Raw genomic sequence first — 19,438 nt, 5'->3', positions numbered from 1 at the left:
AGTTGCTTTAATTTGTCCCCCGAGTAAGTTGCAGTTTTGTGGTAATTTTTCACCATGGCAACATGACACATTTCATGATAACAACGCTCAATGAATCCCACCCCATGAATCTTTCTGGTGCCTCGCCATAGCTAGCCAGGCCACTGGTACCCGAAATCAGGATCATACTCCTGAAATTTTTGCCCTGTCCTGTAAACTAATTCAAATGCACTAACTGAGGTATCACAGCAAGTTTTTGACATAAAAGTCCTGGGGGTGAGGGAATCAAATAAACTGCTTGGATTTTATTTATTTTTTTATCAACAGAGAAACAGGTAGGTAAGTAAAACTAAATGTGGGCATTTCCTGGAATAGATGAGGTCTAAGACGCACCTGCCAAGATGCAATCTTGGATCTTTTAAGAAGGGGAAGTGCAACCTCACCTCGAACAGGTCAACTGCCACTTCCTTTATTTGATAAACAGAGAGTGACTTTCTGCTTTGCCCAAGTTGCACTTCAGCTCCTGTAACAAAACGGCCGGCTGCTGAGCTCCAAGGCTAGGGAAATACAAGGATTTCTGCCTTTGATGCCGGCTGCTGGGAGGGTCTGAAAGGTGCATACAGTTCTCTGCAAGGGCCAGAAGGTGGACAGGGAACCATTCTCAAATAAGAGCACTGCATTCCCTTCTGGGCAGCTTTCCAGGGGCCGCATTCCAATGGTGGGAGGGACCAGAGGGGAAAGTAGGTGGGGCAATGAATGCAAATTTCATCTCTGTATAGTAGACTACACAGAGAGAGAGATCTGTCTCTGTCCATCCAGGAAAGCAAGCAAGAGGCATGCTCAGAGTTCAATGACCTATCCTAGCTGGGCATAATAATAATAATAATAATAATAATAATAATAATAATAATAATAATTACAATAGTAGTAGTAGTAGCAGCAGCAGCAGCAGCAGTAGTACCCTGCCCATCTGACTAGGTGAGGAGGGGGCAGGGCAGGGCTGTTGAGAGGTGTGTCTTGGGAGAGAGTCCAGGGGGCCAAACGGAGAAGCTTGGAGGGCCACATTTGGCCCTTGGGTGAATATGTTGTTAGTTCTTTTCACTAACAACATTTTAGCTTCATGGAATTTTTCCAGCCCTGGCTTGGGATGACTGAGAGAACCTTGGGACCTTGCACAATCTCTTGCTTACAGAAAACATGTGGAATGAGTTTGGCAACTCCGTCGTGATGGAGAAAGATAAAAAGAGTAAGAGCTGAGTACCTGTTTGATGGTGTTAAGACTTGCATTGCAGGAAATGGAGAGGGTCAAGTAAATGCCAGTGGGTAAGAGGAAGTCGACTTGAATGCTCTGGTTCGCTTCTTTGGACCAAAATTCTACGGGGCAAGCAATCCCAGGGGGCATCCTGCTCCGGTCTCAGCTACAGCCTGCCACCAAGGAGAAGCAGAGAGGACAAGTTAAATTTATGTATCTGTAAGGTCTCAAGACAGATAGATATGCGATGGTTTTCAGTTTTGCCCCCAAACAGGCTGAAACTAGCTAGGGGTTTATAAACAAAGAATTTAACACCTGGATCGTCTTTCCTGAAAAGCAAGTTTGCTGTCCTTATGAGAAGGAACGCAATCCTAAGGACTAGAAACTTAACCAAAAAAAGAGAGAGCAAAATAATACCAAGAAGTTTGGGAGGCTGGATTCGCCACCTGATCATTAGCCGGAAATTAATGCTAATAAAAATATCACCAGGATTGTGGCAGTTGCCGGGAGATATCCTATTTTTTCTGGACCCATAAGTAGTAAAGGGAAGTCATTGGTTGCCTAGCACACCCAAATTCAAACTTCCACCTCCACCCCACCATAATTATTGGAAGGAGGTCTCCCTTTCAGTTGGAATGGGATGGATGCAATAATAGTTATGCCTCTCTGCAAGTTTCCAATGCTTAATTCTGAAAGGTAATAATATAAAGGTACCATGTCTCAAAAAGACTAGCCAACTTGCACCCTTTCCCAAGAGAGCTACACGAGAGGCAGAGATTCAACAGGTGAGGTTTCTTCCCAGTGCAGTACCTCCATGTAAATCCTGACGGTGCTTTCTAACCACAATACACCTGATAAAGGACTAGGAGGCGCCAGAACCTTCTGGGAAAGAGCAGGATGTGTGTGTGTGTGAAGCAACATCCCACCCCACCCCAAATAATGCAGCTTGCAGGACCCTTGGGTGCCATTTGTCAGTCTTCACCACTTTTGCATGCCAGCCCCTCAGAGCGTATGTGCCATTTCCTCATCTGTTGCTAAGCTGGGTGCAAAAATTCCCAGAAATGCAGGCTGTGGTTCTTGCTTTTTTTTTTTTTAAAGTATTATCTGTTGAGCCCTTTTGGCCAAGATGCAGCCACCACAAACCACACATTCAACTTCCTAGGAAGGGAAGGAAATATAAGCACGGGGGGGGGGGGGTGCTGAGTGGCGGGGCGGGGGGGCTCAGTAGAGGAAATAGAGAAGAGGCTTCACTGACACCCTCCCTGCCCTCTGCAGCCGGGACACACACATCAAACCCCAGACCTGTTTACAAGATGAGCTTTGGCATGCCAGAAGCATTTATGACTGTTGCTTGTTTTGAGTTACAGATGCATAAGCTGAGCCAGGGATGACTCGGTGGGGGTGAGTGGCTGGGGGCTGGGACAAACACACATTTGATGCCACCCCAGGAGACTCCAGCTGTATTTGAAATACATTAGTTGCAGGGTGAGAGGTGGGGTGAGAGTAAGCAATTCCTGCTCATATCACATCACCTGAAATGACACATTTAAGGCACATGATGCTCCCCCAACAAAGAAGAATCCTGGGAACTGTCGTTTACTCCCACACAGAGCTGCAATTCCCAGCCCTTTTAGTAAATTGTGGTTCCCAGGATTCTTTCGGAACTACTTTACCCCCCCCCCCGAGCTACAATTCTGACAGCCTTTAACAAAAGTAGGTGGCCAGGATTCTTTGGGGGAACCGTTCTTGGGAACCGTAGCTTACTGCTATGGAACTACAATTCCCAGCACCCTTAGCAAACTGCAGTTCCCAGGATTATTTTGAGGGGTGCCATGTGCTTTCAATGTGTATTAAATGTGTTTTTAAATGTGGCTGCCACCTAAGCATGACCACTGATCTATCTACGCTGGATTTGCCTGCTCTGACTGGCAGCAAATTTCCAGAGTTTCAGACAGAGAGGATTTCCCCCCGTCACCTGTCAACAAAACGATGCTTTTGTTTTTCACATTTTCTATCCCGTTTTCTCAAGGCTCCCAGATGAAGTACCTGGTTCTCTCCCACTCTTCCACCTCTACCCCACCCATCCACTGCATTTCATAATTTCCACAACAGCCTTGTGAGGTAGGTGAGAAGCCACCCGAGAGACAGCCGAGTGGTAGATTTTGAACTTGGAAGTTCTCTTATCGTTCTCTCACCGCCGCACTACACTTCTAAGCAGAGATGGCAGGCTGGGGAGGCTTTGCTGGACTCCAGCTCCTATCATCTCCAACCAGCAGGGCCAGGGGTCAGAGATGGTGGGATCGCAGTCCAGCAACATTTAGAGGAAGGCAGGGTTGAGGCTAGATAGCTCAGTCGGTAGCGCATGAGACTCAAACTTGGGGTCGTGGGTTCGAGCCCCACATTGGGTGAAAGATTCCTGCATTGTAGGGGGTTGATTCAATTATTTAAACTCAGGGCAGTGAAGGCAAGTGATGGAGGCAGGTAGGGGCAGTAAAGGCAAGTGGCAGTCTAGTTCCGGGATGGGGAACCTGGGGCCCTCTAGGCGTAGTTGGGCTCCCAACTCCCACCAGCCAATGGTTAGAGATGGTTAGAGCAAACTGAAAACAGCTAGAGGACCACTGGTTCCTCACCCCTTTGATAAGGACTGAATTTAGGACTTCCCACATGCTCCCCATGCTTCTCACATGCTCCCAGGGACACAGGTGGTGCTGTGGTCCAAACCACAGAGCCTAGGGCTTGCTGATCAGAAGGTCAGTGGTTCAAATCCCCACGACGGGGTGAGCTCCTGTTGCTCGGTCCCTGCTCCTGCCAACCTAGCATTTCGAAAGCACGTCAAAGTGCAAGTAGATAAATAGGTACCACTCCGGTGGGAAGGTAAACGGCATTTCCATGCGCTGCTCTGGTTCACCAGAAGCGGCTTAGTCATGCTGGCCACATGACCCGGAAGCTGTCTGCGGACAAACGCCGGCTCCCTCGGCCAATAAAATGAGAGGAGAGCCGCAACCCCAGAGTTGGTCACGACTGGACCTAATGGTCAGGGGTCCCTTTACCTTTACCTTTCACATGCTCCCCAAATATGTCCATCACTGAACTCAGGTGGAACAACACTAGACGTAGGTGGAACAATGGTAAGGCAGCTTCCTATGTTCCTAACTCAGAATATTATTTATCTTACAAATGTTACAGCTCATCTTTCCAATGCTGACAAAACATCCAAAGGCAGCCAATGCCACTGAAAATATACTGCACAATGAAAAATCAAAATAGCTCTGCTTCGGAGCAAGTCGTCAAAATGATTGGGGGGGGGGTCAGACGGGTGCGGAATCAGATGTTCCCTCCTGACAGTAGCGTTTGTGCCGAACACTGAGTAACAAGCAGAATGTAATGCTGTTTGGGGTCACTTGAGATTTTTTTAAATAAAAAAACAGACCAGGTCGTTTCCAAGCAGAGTCCACAGCCATCAATAAAATCAGTCCAGACAGTGCCTGTTCTCAGTTAAGTTCCCGTTTCCCAGCACAGGCAAGATTGCCAACAACAGTTGCTGAGAAACAGTTCTTGACACAGCAGGCAAATTCTTTCCTCGTCCTGTCCCCCCCCCCCCACCCCGCAGGGAGAGATGTTTTGTTCTGGCAGCGCATGGAGCTAAAGGCCAGTGCTGGTGACGTCGTAGCTGTGACATCATGAGTCCATGGCTGCTGACCTCCCATTCCATTTCTGGAATCTTATGCCACATTCCTGCATTTTTCTCTTCGACCTTCAGAGGGGGTGAATCCAGCTTACCTCCCCCCCCCACACACACAACAGACCCCAGGAGCAAAGCTAGTTTACCAGCCAGCCCTGTCCATCTACAGGTTACAGAGGCAGAAATATTACTCTGCTAGCTAAGAGAGCAAATTATCATCCCCCTTGATAACGCAGTAGCCCTACACTAAGTGCTTTGTTATTACAAATCTGACTTGCCAAGCACTTACAATGCCAGGCAAACTCGCACTTAGGATAGAAAACAACAACAACACATGAAACAAAAACCTCTACATGCCGCACTGGGGGGTGGGGGGTGGGGGAGACATCTGCAAAGATGAAGCATTTATTTGCCAGGGGTATTTTCAGAGCATAACAGGAAGAGGATGACTTAATAAAGCTAGGAGGAGACCAATATAATGCATGTTTGTATATACTGATACACAATTCAAAGGAAAATGAAACATTTACCAACAGCCAAACACTGCCCATGTTTCACAAGCTTTCCCCACCCCCTGTAACAATGAGGACTTGAACCTTAGAAATGTAAGCTCTCTTATAAATAAATACATACAGTGGTACCTCGGGTTAAGAACTTAATTCATTATGGAGGTCTGTTCTGAACCTGAAACTGTTCTGAACCTGAGCTCCCACTTTAGCTAATGGGGCCTCCCACCGCTGCGCGATTTCTGTTCTCATCCCGAAGCAAAGTTCTTAACCTGAGGTACTATTTCTGGGTTAGCAGAGTCTGTAACCTGTAGCATATGTACCCCAAGGTACCACTGTACTGAAATTCTCAGAGTACCGAATCTTGCACAGGAGTGCGGATTAGCTTTCTCAAGCTTCTCTCTATAGCAATGAGGACTAAAGTCTTATAAATGCATGCCCCTTTAAAATAAAGAAAGAAATGAGAAGATTTGCAGAATACCAGATCTTGCACCAAAATAGGGATTAGCTTTAAGGCTGAGATAAACAAACTAGTACGGACCCGACCCGTGGTGTTATTTATTTCTTGCCGGGTTAAAACTGAAGAGCATGGCATATAATACTTCTGCTCCCCGCCCCCCCCCCCCCCGTAAAAATCAAAGTAAAACTATTTTCAGAACATGTCATACTTCAAAAGGATGAGGAGAAAGAAGCAAACAGTTGGCCCCACAATGAAGATTAACAACCCCATAGCTCTTGAGTTCCAGAGAGCTCAGCATCCTTAAAAAAATATCAAGTCTGCTCCATACAAAGACATACACACCCTGGCAGTAAGACCACTCCTCCCCTCTCCCCATACCACTAAAGCAACAATATCTACCACCCCAACTGCAAAATTGACATCCTTTATTTCAGACCTCTAAGCCCCAATTTTAACATTTCATATACCGGTACTTTGCAACAGTCCTCCAGCTTTTCAGATCAAGGCTAAATGTTTAGCCAAACATGATTTCGGGGACCCACTTTTTAATCCGATAATAAGTGTGCCTGTTGATGTGACCCACCTAAGGTCAGGATGCTGAGATGCGGGCAAATGTTATTATCATTATTTTAATTTGTTTTTATTGAAAGTTTTTCATGGATAACAAAGGTACCTATAACGTCACAACGTTCTGACACAGAGCCCTTGCATCTCTCATGGCCAAATCTGAAATGTTTAATGGCTCACAGAAACAGAAGGTCCCCCGGCATCTCCAGTTAAAATAAATCAGGCAGCAATATAAAACTGTGTGAAAAAAACAACAGTATAAACAGTACAATGAGAATGATTGGAAGACTCAGTTTGTCAGAAGCCTTTTTAGTTAAGTGTTTACTTAAGTATTAATTAGGAAGATTAAGGTTTTTTATGCACGTAAATCTGCCTTTTCTTCTTTCTTCTTTCTGTATTTTCTTCTTTCCTTAATTGTTTTTTCTTTCATTTTCTTTTTGTAGTATGAGATTGTAAATTCTTTGTATATGTGTGTAATTTAAAATAAAATAAAATAAATCCAGCAGCATCTGCTGGGAAAATCCTCTACCAGAACACCAGGCTGAATAAACAGTTTGAGTTGGTAGAAGACAGTGTTCTAAGGGCACTCTGAACATGCTCAGAGACATTGAGCTCAAGGTCCTATACGTGCACATAGCAACCGTTAGAAACTAACCTAGATTTCCATTCACCTCCATTTTATATTTACCCCTCTGGGTAACAGGACACACAATTCCCAAGGGCTGAAATTCAGTCCAGAAAAGTCCCCACCTCTTCAAAAAAGGAAAAGAAAGAGCATCACAGAGAAAAACAAGCATCATGTGCTCCTAAATTGGGAGGACTGGAACGGGGTGGAATTCAAAGTCAGGATAAAAGTCAGAGGGTTGCATCCCTGCTAGGTTTTACTCACGAGTACACCCATTCAAAAGTATTGCGCCTGGGCTAGCCTTGCCCATTAATCTCAACGGGTCTACTCTGAGTAAGGGCTGGGCTGGATACAACCCAGAATAAACCAAGCGTTGCCGCCTGCTACGATCCATCTCAGAGTATGGAAATTCATGAGCCTAAACGAGCCGAGCCCATTAACTTCAATGGGTCTACTCCGAGTAGGACCAGCTGCTGGAGAAGACTCTGGATTCCTGGGAGGGCAGAGGCTGACATACAGTGTCAAATCTTTATTCATGATGCGCCCACCACCCCTACTACTGACCTGAGGATAGCATCCATGATTCTTTCCCCAGCAGGAAAGCAAGCGGATCTCTTGACCGGCGCCGACTGAAAATACTGTAAAAATAAAAATGAACTGAACTGAACTGAAAAAAATAAAATAAAATAAACCTTGCCAGGGAGAATCTGGAGAACGCCGGCCTAGGAAGTCTTCGGCACCCCCCTCCTTCCCGAAGGCTGGGCTTGGCGCTTTCCAAGGGACCGTTTACAAAGTCTCTGCGGCAACAGGAAGCGTTCGCCGACAACTTTTTCTCGCAGGCAACACGCACAAAAGCAACAGGGTCAGCCTTCCTCAACCGGCTACCTTCCAGATGGTTCTGGACTACAACTCCCATCAGCCCTCAAGCCCAGGCAACCACCCCGGCCTGAACAGCCTCCAAGGGCAGCCCCACACAGGACGCCCTGCGGCATTGCCATTGCTTCTTGAATTTGCACCCTGCCTTCCCTCCTCAAGGAGCGCAGGGCGGCAAAGAGATGCAACGTCTGAAAACGGAAGCAAAGTCCTAAAGCGGTTAAAACATTAGGAAAACCATTACGTATTACACTTAAAAAACGTCTTTCACTTAAAAACATTCTTCCAGCTTATTGCTGCTGTTTTATCCAGAGTGCCGAGTGATTCAGGATTTCTGAAAAGTCGATTTAAACATCTGACTTTTCTCTGCCAATATTTAATTAAAAAAACACACACACCTTTATGCACAATTTTAGCTGTTAAACATGTTCAATGCAGCACACTGAGCATCAGTTTTAGATATATCTAGTAGGGCCTTTAACAAAATATTACAATGATGGTGTCAGCTGGACAATACCCCCTTTTTCAGAATACTCCATTCCATCCCCCTATACGTAGGGTTGCCAGTCCAGTGCCTATTACCACCATGGGGCCCACAAGGTGTCCCAGACTCAGATTTCACTGGAAAACAAAAAAGATCCATAATCATGAGCAGCAGAACATACCCTCAGGTATCTCTAATTTTTTGTTATACCATGCTTCCCATGTCCGCCATTATTATTATTATTTTAGTGTATTTTTTAAAAAAAATATTTCATTATATGTAAAACAGAGTGAACAATTATAACAGACGGAAAATAAAAGGTGAAAAGCCAAACTATGAAAACAGGCATGTAGAATCAGTGGTTGCAGACGTGTTAAAACTGAAGTGAAGACGATCACCTTTAACAAATCACCAAGTATTTCGTTCCAGATTTGCTAGGCTTCTGACAAAGGTTGTCCTGATAATGGTGGTTTCACTGTATAAGTCATACAGGAATGCCAAATCATATTGGAAAGTGTCTGGCGGTTCTAGTCCTTGTCGAAATCTCAAAATGTGCATAATTTTCTCTGTTGTGGCATTGTTGTTGTTGTTGTTTAGTCGTTTAGTCGTGTCCGACTCTTCATGACCCCATGGACCAGAGCACGCCAGGCACCTCTGTCCTCCACTACCTCCCGCAGTTTGGTCAAACTCATTCTGGTAACCTCGAAAACACTATCCAACCATCTCGTCCTCTGTCGCCCCCTTCTCCTTGTGCCCTCCATCTTTCCCAGCATCAGTGTCTTTTCCAGGGAGTCTTCTCTTCTCATGAGGTGGCCAAAGTACTGGAGCCTCAGCTTCACGATCTGTCCTTCCAGTGAGCACTCAGGGCTGATTTCCTTAAAAATGGATGTGTTTGATCTTCTTGCAGTCCATGGGACTCTCAAGAGTCTCCTCCAGCACCATAATTCAAAAGCATCAATTCTTCGGCGATCAGCCTTCTTTATGGTCCAGCTCTCACTTCCATACATCACTACTGGGAAAACCATGGCTTTAACTATACGGACCTTTGTTGGCAAGGTGACGTCTCTACTTCTCAAGATGCTGTCTAGGCCTGTCATTGCCCTTCTCCCAAGAAGCAGGCGTCTTTTAATTTCGTGGCTGCTGTCACCATTATTATTATTATTATTTGTTATGTACTGAGTGAATAGGATCCAAAAAGCAGCAGTCTGGTTGGTCCTAGAACAATAGGATCCAAAATGCAGCAGTCTGATTGGTCCTAGAACAATAGGATTCAGAATGCAGCAGTCTGATTGGTCCTAGAACAATGCAGCAGTATGATTGGTCTGCAGGAGCCACCCAATCCGGCTCCAGATGGAAGTGAATCCACAACCTGATTGGCCTACAGGAGAATTCCAGAATTAGCCAATCACGTGAAGCCCATTGTGTAAATAATGTATATAAAGCAGATACTTTGAGGGGACATTCATTCCTCCTCACCACTATGAGCTGAATAAAGAACATGAAATCCACTCTCGACTCAGAGTATATTTCATTATTATTATTACCTGCCATTTACTAACCACCTCCTCCAATGGCAGCCATTTTCTGACTGGCACTCCAAGAACTCTCTCAAAATTCAAAATATACCCAGAAAAATTGGTGACCCCTGCCCTCCACACAAAGAGTTTTCAGCGTTCCATGCCCACGGAGCATGTTCAGTCCCAACAGACCTGTTTAGGGACCTCTCCCCTCCTACCTTTAGGGTCTCGTCGTCCGCCCCCCCCCCGTTATTTCTGGTACTTCTGGAAATCTTAGCCCCTGCCCCCAGTTTTTCAGCAGTTTCTTAAAGCGATAGGCTATTCATTGTGGGGCCCTTGGGGCCCCTCCCACACTGCTGCACACCCTCCAACATTTCTCAGATGAAAATGGGGACATTTCTCACTCCCCTCCTCTACCCCCCATTTTTTGTCAACGCTCCCCCCAAAGAATTTGGGATCAAATCAGAAGCTGGGATGGCTTTTGTAGTTCCAGGACTGTCTCTGTAAAATAGGGACACTAGGAGGGTATTCTACTGATACCTCCCCACTCTCCTTGGCACAACATGGAAGATTCCCACACTGTAAATGACCTCGCTGTAAAAATGCAGAACTGAAAAGAGGTGTAAGGCAGTGTTTAAGAAATGAAAGATTCTATTCCTTGTCAGGAGGAAATACCATTTCTGCTAGCAGGTTTCTCTTTCAGTTGGGGTGGCATTACATATGTCTGAACGAAAATAACCTCCATTTTTATTTCAAGTGAAACTGTGCAATTAGCTCTTTGCCAACCAGTCCAACTTTTGCTGCCTCTCCAGGTGTTTTGGACTTGGTGAGGCTGATGGAAGTTCCATGCACCTGGTGCGCACTACATTGGCAGATGCCATGCTAATCTACAGCTATAGCTGATGCACCCACTGATTAGACCAACATAAGCTTTTGGCTCTAATTCGATCAACAATGTACAGTGGTACCTTGGTTTTGAACGTAATCTGTTCTGAAATGTTCAAAAACCGAAACCTCAATAGGCGACACCTACACCTCCAGATCTCGAAGTCGTGTAGCATGTTCAACTTCTGAGGCTTGTTCGAAAACTGAAGCATTTATTTCAGCATTCAAAAACAGAAACGTTCAACTTCCAGGACATTTGAAAACCACTGTACAAAAATCTAACAAATCACTACATATGTATCCATGAAGAACACATTGGACTGTAAAAAATAATTTGTAATTATGTTCAAGACAACAGGCTTTCCTTCAGGGTTCTCTGTGCCCTTCCTACAATCCGCTTTTCATGGTTTTATTGGCCCAAGATGTTTTTAAGATTGCACTTGCAATCTGCTTTACTACTCCATATTCTCTTCAATCTTTGGAAGCTGCAGGCAAGCAGAAAATGCCTTTAATAAGGGAATAATTATTAGCCATCACAAACCTCTCTACAGAGCTTCTCTGAGGTGGTGGTTGTGGTGGTGGTGGTTTAATCCTTCAACCCTGCCTTGCTATATGTGGAGATATTTCTGTAAGTCACTTTTTACCGGAAGACAACTTCTGCTTATTTGAAGAAGTGTCTCGGTTCAATTATTTTTTAACGTCTGACCAGGAAGTTGCTGTGCACTAATTGTTAAATGTGTGGTTGCTAACTATTCAGCTGCCCGTTGTAGCTTTGGCACCTCAAATAATAATTTGATTATGATGCCCCTGCTGTCTCTCCACACACACACACACACACACACACACACACATGCAGTGATTTCTGCATCTCACGCTGTCCATAAAGGCATAAGAACAGACCCAGCTCCCTCCCCCCCCCGCACTCAGTTGGCAACCTCACTTGGCAGCCACAAATGAGGCACCTTCTGCTATCACACCCCACATTTTATTTGAGTAACATTTTAGTCGGTCGAGCATGAGACTCTTCTCATTAATTACAGTACATAAAATAAACCATGAGGACTAGAATATTCGCTTTACTTTTAAGAGAGAGTTTCACAGCTGAGTGGTAGAGCCTCTGGCTTATATGCAAAAGATCCCTGGTTCAGTTACCAATGGCATCTCCCGGTAGGGTTGGGGAAATCCTGGCAGCAGAACTATAGCCCAAAGCATACTGAGGGCACCAGGCTGGCGAAGGATGGGACAGAGATGATACCAAGCTAAATGGACCAAGGAAGTCAGTATAATATACTTCCTGACCTTATAGGAATCTGCCCAACATCCCAAAGGCTGCCGCTTTTTTTTTTTTTTTTAATAGAAAAAGCTCTGTGACAATTATGGCCAATTAGGCAACTTAAAAAGCTCATTGTGCATCATCCATTCCTTGCCTTTTCAACACCTAATAGACGAATGGGACAAAGTAAAATGTTTTTGAAGGCCGCCTGCTTAATTGCCACCACAAGACAAACAGGAAGGCTGGTTAGTCTTTGGAGACTGCCATCTTCCACAGCTGGACAGCTGTTTTCAGCACCACCTGCAACTCCTGCCTTTGTGCCACAGTTTATTAAAAGACCCAGTCAGGTGCACATGGATGCATGGGTGCAGAACTAGGCTGAGTCCGCCTTTCTTAAATGCTCGGCCCCATGAACCATATATAACAAGCTTATATCCCATTAAAAAAGCAAAAGCAAAACAAACACGTTAAACTAATGAAAACAACATGCCCATCCATGCAAATAGCAAACAATTAGCAATGCATTTAACAACCCTCCAAAATTACTGAGTTTAATGAAAAATTCATGGAAATCCATACAAATAGCAAACAATTAGCAATGCCCCCAATAGACCAGGGATTAAAATAAAATCTGCGTCCACGTCTTGTTAGCAGTGCCTGCCTTGATTGTAATCTTAGGAACAGCTTCCCATTACACCAAAACACATCACTGTAATAAAGGCAGTGGTGGTGGCTGGTGACTATTGAGACTCAGCCACATTAGGAAAGAAATGACAATTTGAATGCGCTATAAACATGCAACACCAATGACGCTAGAAAGCAGTTACGTTCTTCTATGCATTTTTCCAAAGGGGTTAATTTTTTTTGTTATAACGACCTAATTTCTGACTTATTTATAGCGTTTTTTCCCCTGTGTGTAGATCCACCTTTGCAGTTGGCAGGGCAGAAAGCAGCTAAGAAGATGTAGAATGGGGCAATATTAGGTGGCGCTAAAAGCAGAGCACTGCAAGGCTGCACAGCGACATGAGCACACATTGGCTGTGTACACACCATCCATTTAAAACACATGGCTTTAAAAATTAACAATCCTGAGAACTGTAGCTTGTTAACAGTGCTGGGAATCATAGCTCTGTGAGAAGTAAACTACAGTTTCCAAGATTCTTTGGGGGCGTCATGTGCTTTAAACATGTTGGGATATGTTATGTAGTCTTTTTGCTAAGTAAAATGCATAGGATTGTTTCAGTAAAAGCACAGAGGAAATATTTATATGCTTAAGGACAAACTGGGCAATTCACTTCTCCTTGTAATTGAATTTTTATCTTCAGCGTTTTAATTAAATTTACTTCAAGCCTGATTAAAATGTTCCCAGTCTTCAACAACCACCTGGGTTGTGGAGGAGAGGAAACATTTAACTGTGCAGCTATTTTTTTCCTGCAATCTAACACATTTTATCTTTGCAGAGACACTCAAACCTCCTTCTAGAAGATGACTCATTTTATTCATTGCCCTTTCCCCCAGCTTAGCCTAAATGTCTTTTGCATGTTTCAGTGAAGCCACAGAAATTATCAGGGTTGGTGTTTTTTTGCAACCAAGGTGTAATTTGGAGAGCCTTTGTGCAGCATAACCCAACCCTAGGAATATCTACTCACATGGGATTTACTCCTGGGTTAGTGAGCATCCCTGGGAGCAATCCTCATTCAATAAATTGGGATTTACTCCTGCATAAAGTTGTGCAGAATTCTGCTGTTAGATAACAGATAAAAATGCAATCCGAATTTTAACTGGTAGATTAAACAACTAATCCCGGTATTGTGTTGATTAATCAACTGACTACTGTACTGGATTATTGCTCTTGAACTGGTAGAGGCTGGTAGACTCTGCCAGCTCTGCATTTAGGGCAGGTGGTTCCCCAAGAGGGCACAAAATTGAGAAGATCCGTTTGGGGGAGCCAAATTTTGGCCTCACACAGGGCATCGTATTATGAAAGATTACCAAAGTCTACCCCTGACTCTGCTCGCCATCCCCACTAAATAGCTTTCCTGGCCGCCATGCTCGCTTCAACTGGAGTTGATGTGGCCATCTGTTGGCAGCCATGCAAACTACAGTGTGACAACAGTCTTGCATTTTTATGTAAATAGAAATATTTTCCATTCTGATGCCGATGGCATTACTTGCATGCACTATAAGCAGTGTTATTTTTCAAGAAAAAGAGGTGCCAGAGCTCACCATGAACTTCTCCCTTGTTCTCTTAGAATGGCAAAGGTGTCCACCTGAGAGGTGCCAGAGCTGAGCTCCGGTGAGCTCCAGCAGAAGAAAAGCCCTGGCTATAAGCTACTCTGAGGGCCTCATATGCATCAGAAAAATTGAATGCAATCACCATAAATAAATAAAATTAAGTTGTATTGATTTATTTTAAACCTTTCTACACTGCCCTCCAGTTAAAAACTTCCAGAGTGACTTACAATAACTCATAAAACAAAATAGCAATAATCAATAAAATAGTTAAAAGGTAGCACCAAAACCAACAAATCAGCAACAGCAGCAGCAGCATAATATAGGCTGCTGTTATGCAAAAGTAAGTCCAGTTTGGTTTCCCATCCCAATTAAAATGTGCATTGTAATGTGATGCTTTCTTATAAGAGTTTGAAAAATAAATAAGTAAATGAATAAATACACAGGAGTTGGCTGACTTAGCTCTATAGTCCTAAAAGTTATAACAACACTTTGGTATTAGTGCATCCTGTGTTGATATGCTTTATAATTTATACTATGGGTCACAGGTCCAGGTTCTGACATTTCCCATTGGCTGGGGCACGTAGCAGAGCTACCCATGGTATCCCCTGCTTTTTGCCCTGGCCATGGAACCTGGCCACGGAGCTTTGGCACTGAAAGCAGATGATGATAAAAGGTTTTGAATTATTTGGAAAAACCCATCTTATCAATATTTTGCAGACGATGCTGCGCTATTCCTTTCTGATCCTGAAACTTCATTATCTGCTGTTATGCACCAGCTTGCTATATATGGCACGATATCTGAGTTAACTGTTAAATTCACCTAATCTGAGTTGGTGTGTATACATACCCTGCCAGACCTACAACTGCATTGGCACAAAACAACTGTCCTGAAACTCTGTAATATACCTAAGAATCTATCTAAACTAAAACAACTGAAATTTACTCCCTTGCAAAAGATTTAACAACTAAGCTCAAAAATTGGTTAAAGCTAACATTGTCATGGCTGGGGGCAGAGTTTCTATAACAAAAATGATGCTATTACCGTGCTTTCCTCTTACTTATTCTGAGTCTTATCAATAAACATACATAATTTTCATATTAATAGTTGGCAAAAAAAATATATTAACAAGAGACCACGGCTACCTTTATAGGATCAAGAACAGAGATATAGCAATACCTATGCTAAAATGATATAAAGACTCCGCTCACTTATACAATATCCTTTTGATTTTACAAGGCTCAGACCAGGTCACATGGTTAAAAATGGAGGATAATGGGGGCCGAGACTTCATGTGTTCACTCTCTTATTGGAAAATGGACAAGAAGACATTGTTAACCTCTTTCTAAAATCAGATTTGATTGAAACATTTATCTTTTGATTCCACTTTAGTCCCAATAACTCAACACTCCTCCTTTTGCGCAGCAGCCAAATCAGGCTCATTAATCAAATGATTGGACAATCATTACGACCAGACCCAAAATTAGCCCTACTCAGGAGTAGCATTTGCGGGTGCCAAGGGGCCAAAGCCCCCCCCCCCAATTTTCAAGGAGGGTGCTGGGCCCCCTCAATATTCTGCAGCCTGCCCTAGTGGGCCTTCTTGTGGCTGCAACAGGTCCCATCAGGTATCGGTATGTTTTGTTACTTGAAATTAAAAATCAGTTTTAAAAAGTTACAACACCAGTGGCATTCTGAAAAGCTAGAGTTTTGAAATAATCCACAGCAGAACAAATAACTAACAAACAAGAGGTTTGCTCCGGAAATCAACAATGTAAATCTACAAGGGGGGGGGGGGGAACCACATTAGCTTTACAAAAATGCTGGATTTCCCAACAGGTCGAGAAACATTAACCTCAAACAATTTCCTTACCAAAAACCAGACGTCCAGACAGACTAGTCACAATATTGCAGCTCAGGTAGTTTAGATGTGGCTGCTATCGCTGACTAAAAAGCAGAGGATTCTGCTAATATATTTCTACTACATTACTATATATTTTGGAAAGTGGTTTGTCTGTTTCCTATGCATTTTGTCACCTCTTATCACAGCCCAATTTTGCACGATGGTTGCTGAGATGAAGGAGCAGGTTTTTGTCTATGTTTGGATACAGTTGGACGCCATTTTGAACAAAGATGGCGGACTACCCCCTTCAAACGCATTGATGTTTACCAAATTTTGGTAACATTTTTTACCAAAATTTTAATCAAATTTTGTGGAATGGTTCCTGGGATCAAGGATAAGCTTTTCGTCTATATTTGGATACAGTAGACCAACACATTGATGTAAAATTGCACTGATTTTAACCACTATTTTAAAACTGCCTTTTGATTTTTGTTTGCTTCATTTTTTATAATAATCAATGCCTGGTGTGAGGTTAGTGCTTTACAAATGAATACAGCTCTCAGTTACAAGTTTAGGGTGCAGCAATATCCCTACTTACCTAGGGCCGGAGTAAGCCTCACTGAATTCAACAGCACTTGCTTCTGAGTAGACACAATCAGGAATGCACAGTTAAGTGAGATTTCCAATGATCCGGAATTTTAACCAAACTCATTTTTTTCAGTTATATTTCCAATGGTTGTAAGGGATGACCAAGGAAAGAGGCTAATCCAAAGTGAGTATAGAGTAGACTACAGTCAACAGAGCCGGCCCTCTCATTAGCCAGGGCGAGGCAGCCACCTCAGGCAGCTGATTCGGGATGTCGTGAGAGGGCAGCAAAATATTTAGTTCATTATTATTGCACTTTTATAGTCAGGGAGAGATTCTTGTGGGGTTTTCTATGCCCTTGTCAGGGTTTGTGGGTGGGTGATATTTACTGGTCCGCCTCAGGCAACAGAATGTATTGACCTGCCAGTTGTTGAGCTATTCACATCCTGCATGCTGGGATTCTTCTAAGGCGATTTTTAAAGCACACCCTTCTCTCTCTCAAAGAATTTTGGGCAATGTAGTTTGACCCAGTGTTATTTTTCTAGAAAAAGAGGTGCCAGGGATCACTAGGAGCACTTTCCTTGTTCTCTTAGAATGGCAATGGCACCCACCTGAGAGGTTTCGGAACAGAGTTCCGGCAAGTTCCGGCTGAGAAAGAGTTCCAATTTCACGTTACCCTTAAACTACAGTTCCCAGAATTCTTTGAGGGAAAGAATGTGCTCCAAATATCATCTAAAGTTACAGTGTGCGCACAGCCTAAAAGTGGGCCGGGGGGGGGGGGCAACCTTTTTCTTCCATCCAAGAGCCACATTCCCTCACATTCAAAAGTGGCTGGTGCAAATGATGTGATCTTTAGGTCAGTGCAGTTGGGGTCAGACCTGCAACTATTAGAGGGCTGTGTTTGTTTGTTTTTATGCACATCCACCCAGGAAAGCAAGAGGTGTTACCATTGTTCAAAAGGGCACCTGCCAGCCACTCAAAAGTATGCAAGGAAGGGTCCTGAGAGAAGGGGTGAGAAAACCACAGGAAGACTTGCCATAGGCCTAGGGGGTCATAATTACAGTCCCTTCAAGTATCCCTATTTTCCAGGGACAGTCCCGTAATTATAGAAGCCATCCCAGTTTCTGATTTGACCCTGGAATGTCCTTAAAAAGGTAAAGGTACCCCTGCCCGTACGGGCCAGTCTTGACAGACTCTAGGGTTGTGCGCCCATCTCACTCAAGAGGCCGGGGGCCAGCGCTGTCCAGAGACACTTCCGGGTCACATGGCCAGCATGACAAAGCTGCATCTGGCCAGCCAGCGCAGCACACGGAAACGCCGTTTACCTTCCCGCCAGTAAGCGGTCCCTATTTATCTACTTGCACCCGGGGGTGCTTTCGAACTGCTAGATTGGCAGGCGCTGGGACCGAACAACGGGAGCGCACCCCGCCGCGGGGATTCGAACCGCCAACCTTTCAATCGGCAAGCCCTAGGCGCTGAGGCTTTTACCCACAGCGCCACCCACGTTCCTATTTTCATCAGAGAAATATTAGACAGTATGGAGTTATGCGACGCCGAAGCCAAGCAAATAAAGAACGATATAACCTTTAGAAGACATCTGAATGCAGCCCTGTATAGTTTTATTATGTTTTCATATGTGTTGGAAGCCACTCAGAGCGGCTGGGGCAGCCCAGTTGGATGGGTGGGGTATTAATAATAATAATAATAATAATAATAATAATAATAATAATAATATTACAGTGGTACCTCGGGTTAAGTACTTAATTCATTCCCGGAGGTCTGTACTTAACCTCAAACTGTTCTTAACCTGAAGCACCACTTTAGCTAATGGGGCCTCCCGCTGCCACCACACCACCAGAGCACGTTTCTGTTCTCATCCTGAAGCAAAGTTCTTAACCTGAAGCACTATGGGTTAGCAGAGTCTGTAACCTGAAGCATATGTAACCTGAAGCGTACGTAGCCCGAGGTACCACTGTAATAATAATAAATTTATTATTATGGAGTAGGACATCCCTATTTTCATTGGAGAAAAGTTGGAAGGTTTGGAATTAGGCCCCTGCCTGAGCTTCCTCACCAAAGTTCGCTGGGACCCCTGCCCACCCACCCCCCCCCACCCCCACCGCAGGCAATTTTCTCGACCTGGTGCACAGCTGACCAGAGAAGAATCTGCCCCTTCACACCATCCAGGCCAGCAAGAGACAATCTTGGACATATTCCTGCCTGGCAAAGAAAAGTCAGTGACGAGTGTGGCCTGAGGACAGCAGGTGTGTGGCTATCCCTATGGAGCAGACGCTTTACCAGGTGAACCTCTGCCTGCCACAAGGCAGTGGCACGCTTTTAAGCGAAGAAGGAAATTGAAGTTAAGAAGCGAAGAGGCAAAATAAGGAACCCTGGCTAAGTGGATGCAAAATAACCAGTTGAGCGGGGGGGGGGGGCACTTCAATCCTGATGCGCAAGGGGAAATGTTCAGACGCAAATTCTCCTGCAGGCCTGGTGAGAGGAAGACATATTCGCCCACCCACTTCCTTTGCAACTGATCAGCCTGGGTATAGTGGAGAGAGCTGCCTTTATCTCTGCTTTGCTCTGCCTTCTTGTCAATTTGGAGAGACAGAGCTGATGAGTCCGCCTCCCCTCCTTTTTAGAAGTATAAAATAAAACTAAAAGGAAGTCAGACAAG

At 44.3% G+C, this 19,438-nt stretch overlaps 1 protein-coding gene across 5 annotated transcripts in view; it reads right to left on the bottom strand.

Annotated features, from left to right (window-relative positions):
* Window positions 1–16,857, bottom strand: part of PIK3CD (phosphatidylinositol-4,5-bisphosphate 3-kinase catalytic subunit delta) — a 49,439-nt gene extending 32,582 nt beyond the window's left edge. The window contains exons 1-3 of one of the 5 annotated variants that reach the window (XM_077931385.1): window positions 16,775–16,793; window positions 7,636–7,700; window positions 1,241–1,404 (exon numbers count right to left, since the gene is read on the bottom strand). In XM_077931385.1, coding sequence (XP_077787511.1) covers window positions 1,241–1,381 — 141 coding nt within the window. In that variant the 5' untranslated portion in view covers window positions 1,382–1,404; window positions 7,636–7,700; window positions 16,775–16,793. Of the gene's footprint in view, window positions 1–1,240; window positions 1,405–7,635; window positions 8,097–8,342; window positions 8,362–16,774 lie in introns of those variants that run through there. The other 4 variants (XM_028740720.2, XM_077931387.1, XM_077931386.1 and 1 more) reach the window with 4 other exon arrangements.
* Window positions 16,858–19,438: the final 2,581 nt, after the last annotated feature.

This window comes from Podarcis muralis, chromosome 7, assembly GCF_964188315.1.
Source record: "Podarcis muralis chromosome 7, rPodMur119.hap1.1, whole genome shotgun sequence".
In the NCBI taxonomy this organism is placed as follows: Eukaryota; Metazoa; Chordata; class Lepidosauria; order Squamata; family Lacertidae; genus Podarcis; species Podarcis muralis.
Note: the sequence above shows the minus strand (reverse complement) of the source record. Positions and strands in the feature narration are given on the sequence as shown.